Below are 5,885 nucleotides of genomic sequence, written 5' to 3'. Positions count from 1 at the left end.
CAAAATAAAGGAAACACTTGAATAAATGAAGGATGCAAAGAATATTGAAAGCAGGAGCTTCCACACAGGTGTGACTCCTGAGATAATTAAGCAATGAACATCCCCGCATTCTCACGATTGTGTATAAATATGCGGTGCAGGTTTTGTTGACCATTAATTTTGCTACCATGTGGCTAGAAGATTGTTCATCAACTCTGAATCAAATGACTGCAAATCTAGAGAATGAACAGGCAGTTTCATCCGTCTTGAACTTTGCAGCAGTTCCCTGCATGTAGTGTACAGTGTCATAGCTATTATAGAGGACACAATGGTGAATGACAATTATGTGGGGAAAATGAGGCCTTCTGTAAATTATACAGGACATGTCTTACTCTGCGAGTAAGTGGCGATGTTTTCTATTGGTTCTGGTGACATCAATTTTTCACAAAATTCAAAAATATTTTTTAAAAAAATGTGATGACATTTTAAAATGAGCCGATGCATCTCTTTGAACACCTGCACTCTGAGTTTGACACTGTCGCAGTAGGCTACTGCTGCATTGGTGCAGAGTAAGGGAACACGGCCAAATATTGTGAAAAACCCACAAACCAGCATACTGAATTACAGAAAATCCAACTCTTACCTGTAAAAAGGAGGTGTCTTCAGTGTCCATGGCCTTCTCTATAGCTGTGATTTTGTCTGTAAGAGTGGAGATGTGTCCTGTGATGTTTTCTATCTTCTCCTTCATGATCCGACTCTTCTGCTCCTCTTCCTCCCTCAGAGCAGCTAGTCTGGCCTCCTCTTCCTCTCGCAGGAACTGATGGAGCTTCTCAAACTCTGCCTTTATCTGCCTCTCTGTGTGCTGGACCTGACTCTGCAATTCAAGCACACTATTTTAAACTTGAATAGTGTAACTATGTTTCGTTATTTAAGTGTGGCAGCCAGTGTGTTTGTTATGCCTGTCAAAAAGAACATAAATCAAAAACAATTATTTTCTATTTTTGTGTACCTAAACAGTATTCGTAATTGCTTTCCTTACCTTGATGTGTTCAGCTGTTTTCTTACATTCTTGTTCAACCTCAGTAAACCTCTCCAGTTTTTCTTTAATAATATTAAGTGCAGGCTTGAGTTCCTCCTGGAGTTAAATGAATCAGTTATCACTTACAGAAAGACACAAATGGCACAGTAATACCCCTGCTACAATACAAGTGAGGGTCATTACAGCTTATTAAGTACACTGGAAAAGTAATCAGGAAAATAGCCCTCCTACAAATTAAGTAAATATCTGTGAAACATCGTTATATTGCAACACAGCATAACATTGCATTTTCAATACAATTAAACAAGTCAGATCTTGCAGAACAAAGGGATTACAAAAATTTTGCTAGGTTGTAATTTAATACATTTTTTAGCAGTCTAAGAAATGTTTATAAAGTTGATTTGATTTATTGATATAAGGTTTTCTAGTGCACATCTATAGCTTGTCTCCACCAGTCATTGTGGATTTCTGTACGTCCTACTTGTTGCTCAGTCTTCTCCCCAACCAAGCAGTATGTTTTAGGACTTGAACTTTATATTAAAGATCATGTGTGATATCTGGATTTGCGCTGTCTGTACATAAGATTTGACACATCATTGCTACATAATTCTACAATCACTCTGTGTATTTCAGTGTTCATGTTTGGAGTCATATTCTCTGTAAAAGGCCCCCAAGCACAACTGTCAATCAAAATTAACCATGCTTGCATTTTATTTATGAAGCCTTACACCGAAAGTCTAATATACATGATGTTTAAAGGGTTGTAAACACTTTCAGATACAGTGCTGCCTCTTCCTGCTTTTGCCTGATCAGAATCAGTTTGTTCCTGTTGCTGCTGTTGCGAGTGGAAGTGGAGGCCAGACTGACTGTATTTACAAGACCTCATACCACAGCCGTCTGTCAGAACTGAATGTTTTACACAGAGACATTTTACACATATTTGATTGTGTCTTGAAAATATGAAATACATTAAATTCAAAATGGAATACCTTCAGCTCCAGTACGGCCTCTTCCACTGGACAGACCGGGTGGTTTCTGTGTTTTTTTGAAGTCTGACAGACAACACAAAGAGGCTCTTCGTCATGTTCACAGAAGAATAGAAGTTTCTTCCCATGAAGACTGCACCGAGCGTCACTCTTGTCAGTAGTTTCTCTCTCATTCTTCTGCTTTAAGTAAGACTCCACAATGCTTCTTAATGCCAAGTTTACTGGAGGTTCCCCTATAGAGGCTTTTCTCCTGCAGATGGGACACTCTCGAGAGCCCTTCTCTTCCCAGTACTGCTTCAAACACACTCCACAGAAGCTGTGGCTGCATTTCAGGAGAACAGGCTCTTTAAAAATATCACAACATACAGAACAGCAGAGCTCGTCCTCAGGAATCAAAGCTTTAGCCTCCATTTTACAGACGCCGTCTCTCAGTCTGATAGTTTCACTTTCACTTTTGCTGAAACTACAACAGAACACACCTCATGTCGTTCAAAACTGGAACAAACTGGCTGATCAGGCTTGTTGTCTTCAGTCCTCTTGAATACAGAGATGATAATGTGCCTGAACCGGCTGCTCTGGGGGATTTATAGCCAGTAGTGTCCCCCTGGATTAAACAAAAATGCCCAGGCAAATTTAATTTATACAGCACATTCATTCAGGAACATTTATTTAGCTTGTTTCAAGACATTGAAACAATAATGCATAACCTGCACTCCTCTAAGAGCCCTTACTGGTCCCTTACCGAACTCTGCTGGGGTCCGCGCGTTCAAAATGACGAAATAGCGGACCTCAGCGTACGTCCGCCTGGGCATGTCCGTGCGAAGCTCAATTTTTGTGACCACGAGTACCTAGCGTACGCGTACCGGTGTCACACAAATCATGGCTCGGTATGAAACTGTTTCACATCGACATGCATTTCATGCGGCACCGGAAACACGCGGTGATGCGCAATACACAAAACAGACATGGAGTCGACATTTGGAGAGGTGAGAAGGTACAGGCACCTATACGATTCATACAAACGGGATTATGAAGATTTTCAGAAGAACAACAATTCATGGAGAGAAATAAGCACAACGCTGGGCAAGGACGGGGCCATGTTGTTTACAGTCCAACTCCCGGCAGAAAAGGAAAACGACGCGCAGAGACTGTGGGAAATGTAGGGCTTGGGTATGCGGTGGTACGACTGGAGTATGAAAGGGCAAACGACTGCGGACTGTCCGTCCGCACAGCGTATGCGCCCTGTATTTATAGAAATGTAAAAGCCTTAAGGTGACATTAAAATGAAAAGGAATTAAATTTGATAATTCTACATTTTCAAAATATGTTCGCAATAATTATAGTTAAATTAATACAGACTATTTAAAACCCCAATATTATAAAAAGCAATAGATAAATAAGAATAATTTAGTGCAAGGGGATGGAGAGTGGGACTGTTTTGAGCTTCTAAAGGAGGTGAAATTTGGGGCAGGTCTCAGGCCATCTGAGAGTTTATTCCAGCGGAGTGGGCCATGATGTCTAAAACCAGCTTCCTCAATTTCTTTTTTTTCAGACTGGGGATAATAAGCAGACCAGTCCCAGATGATCAGAGGCCTGAATGGTTCATAGTTTAAAAACACTTTTGCTTTATAGACAAGCAGAAGGATTTTAAAATCTATTCTGTGGTTCATCAATGTAGTGATCTAAGGACTGGTGTAATGTGTTCTGCTTTCATAGTCTTCATCAGAAGGATGAAGCCAATCCACATGATATACTGGCCCTTTCAGGTACCCATATTATTTTTGGATTGAGGCACTGATGAATTGTTAATATTTATAATCTCACTTGTAAAGGCAGCAAATTACATTTTGATGTAGGGGTAGGCTCAGGGGCGATTGATGCAGGGGGGTTTATTGGTCTGTCAACCGTGTAAAACAATATACATGCACTGTTTGTGTTTCTGCTCAAGATTATCTAGCATTTATCAATGTTTTTTTCAAAAATAATATGTACAATTTTAATTTACCAAATTCCATGCATCTTACTGAATTCAATTTTCCACACATTCATTCCACTAAAATGCATAACTTTCCCAAATATGCATTTTCTAGCCATGCTTTGACTTACACACTGCAGCTCCAATGCACTGGCTTTTGGCAACACAATGACACAAAGTCATTGTGTTGACAGAATTCAAACCTGGATATTTGCTTAACTGGGCTACATTGCAATCTACATGGTCTTAGATGCAACCCAGTGCTTAGCATAGCGCTAACAACTGTGTTCATTGTCAGGGAGGTCCAACGTTCTATCTGCAATGTAATCATAATCGGTGAACCCCACACACAAACATAAAAACAAAACTGGCATCTGAGCTCACTTTAACAAGCTCAGCTTCACCAAAATCAGTTGGGTTAAAATAAAAAATCTAACCACATTGAAGGCATTATTACACATTTTATCACAAGAAAAGCCCACATAACAAAAAGTATGTATTTTCAACAGAAAAGTGTCTCACACCACTTGAATTTTGTTATGTTGCAGAATTTTGTACATTGTCGAGCATCGTTGGACAGCCAGATGATACACCGAAATTCATTGTCATGGAAATGTCATTATTTTCTGTTTATTTGAGTGACAGACTGCCTTCTTTTTCTGTTAGCATAATTTTTTAAACAAAAGTAGATATGAAATTAATTCCTGCAATGTTTCTCTGTAATTTAAATAGGCGTCACAATGTTTTCACAGATGTAAAAATCAGCAGTTTGGTGTCTCTTTACCATAGACAACAGAACCCTCTCCACAGCCCTTTGCCAAAGTCTAAATGCAAAACGTTGTGCGACACTTTCATTTTTGTTGCACAACACTTGTCGCAAGTTGGAGCTCACAATCTTCAGGCTAAATACTCCATTTCTAGATTATGGACTGCATTTATATAGCGCTTTTATCCAAAGCGCTTTACAATTGATGCCTCTCATTCGCCAGAGCAGTTAGAGGTTAGGGGTTAGGTGTCTTGCTCAAGGACACTTCGACATGCCCAGGGCGGGGTTTGAACCGGCAACCCTCCGACTGCCAGACAATCGGTCTTACCTCCTGAGCTATATCGCCCCTAGATTAGGTGGTTCTTTCAGAATAGGGTTGAAGAACTGGGTGTAGGCCAAAACAGACAGTGGGTTTAACAAAATACAATATTATTTTTTATCATATAACCATTAAACAACAAGTTCATAAAATGCTGTGGGAGGAGAATCAGGACCAGCCTACCATATGCCATTGCTGAGTGGTTTAAATCCGACTCCCCCCAAGATGCACAATCCTTACAGAAATATAAGCGCAGACGATCACGCCCACAAGCAATATTCAGGGGGAATTTCTCCTTCTCTTCCCCCCACGTCAATACAACGATTACACAAATTTTACCACCGGCGGGTTTCACTGCTGGACACCACTCAACCCCCACCGACACTGGACAAACATTACCCAATCAATTCGGGGTGTACAGGACATTGATAATCCCGTTGACTGGGAGGGATAACATGCATCAATCTGATCAGAGCGTATCATGTATTTAGCTTACCAGGGCAACACAAAAACAACCAAAGTTCACCATTTGGCATTCCGGCGTGGGATGTTGGCGTCCCGCAGCAGTTGATTCTCCCCCTGCTCTGTCATCAACTCGTACGAGGCACTTTCATCAGCTCGACACTGCCTACCACACAGGTGCCACCAATGACCCAATATGGAGGTCCACTTATTGAATAATACCACCTACTCAATAATTCAATAAACCCTACTGGGATTCACGAGCGGGATGCTCCTGCAGATGGAATTACTATCCTTTATACATTGTTACCTCTGTGTGTCTGCCTCCCGTTTGGTTCTGGTAGGCCATAAACCAGCTC

At 40.8% G+C, this 5,885-nt stretch overlaps 1 protein-coding gene across 1 annotated transcript; it reads right to left on the bottom strand.

Annotated features, from left to right (window-relative positions):
- Nucleotides 1-415: 415 nt before the first annotated feature.
- LOC135246999 (E3 ubiquitin-protein ligase TRIM35-like) lies at nt 416-3,457 on the bottom strand. Its single transcript, XM_064320283.1, has 3 exons — nt 2,008-3,457; nt 1,019-1,114; nt 416-853 (listed from the first exon to the last, which is right to left on the bottom strand). The coding sequence occupies exons 1-3, from the start codon at nt 2,413-2,415 to the stop codon at nt 431-433; spliced, it is 927 nt and encodes a 308-aa protein (XP_064176353.1). The 5' UTR covers nt 2,416-3,457; the 3' UTR covers nt 416-430.
- Nucleotides 3,458-5,885: the final 2,428 nt, after the last annotated feature.

This window comes from Anguilla rostrata, unplaced genomic scaffold, assembly GCF_018555375.3.
Source record: "Anguilla rostrata isolate EN2019 unplaced genomic scaffold, ASM1855537v3 scaf1010, whole genome shotgun sequence".
NCBI lineage: Eukaryota > Metazoa > Chordata > Actinopteri > Anguilliformes > Anguillidae > Anguilla > Anguilla rostrata.
This window is presented reverse-complemented; position numbering and strand designations above follow the sequence as displayed.

Excerpts from the sequence above, each read along its gene's own strand:
- LOC135246999 (XM_064320283.1), bottom strand. The coding sequence starts at position 2,415 with ATGGAGGCTAAAGCTTTGATTCCTGAGGACGAGCTCTGCTGTTCTGTA. Across the intron at positions 1,115-2,007 it reads AGGCCGTACTGGAGCTGAAG|GAGGAACTCAAGCCTGCACT; the intron begins GTATTCCATTTT and ends ATTTAACTCCAG. Across the intron at positions 854-1,018 it reads AAACAGCTGAACACATCAAG|AGTCAGGTCCAGCACACAGA; the intron begins GTAAGGAAAGCA and ends CTTGAATTGCAG.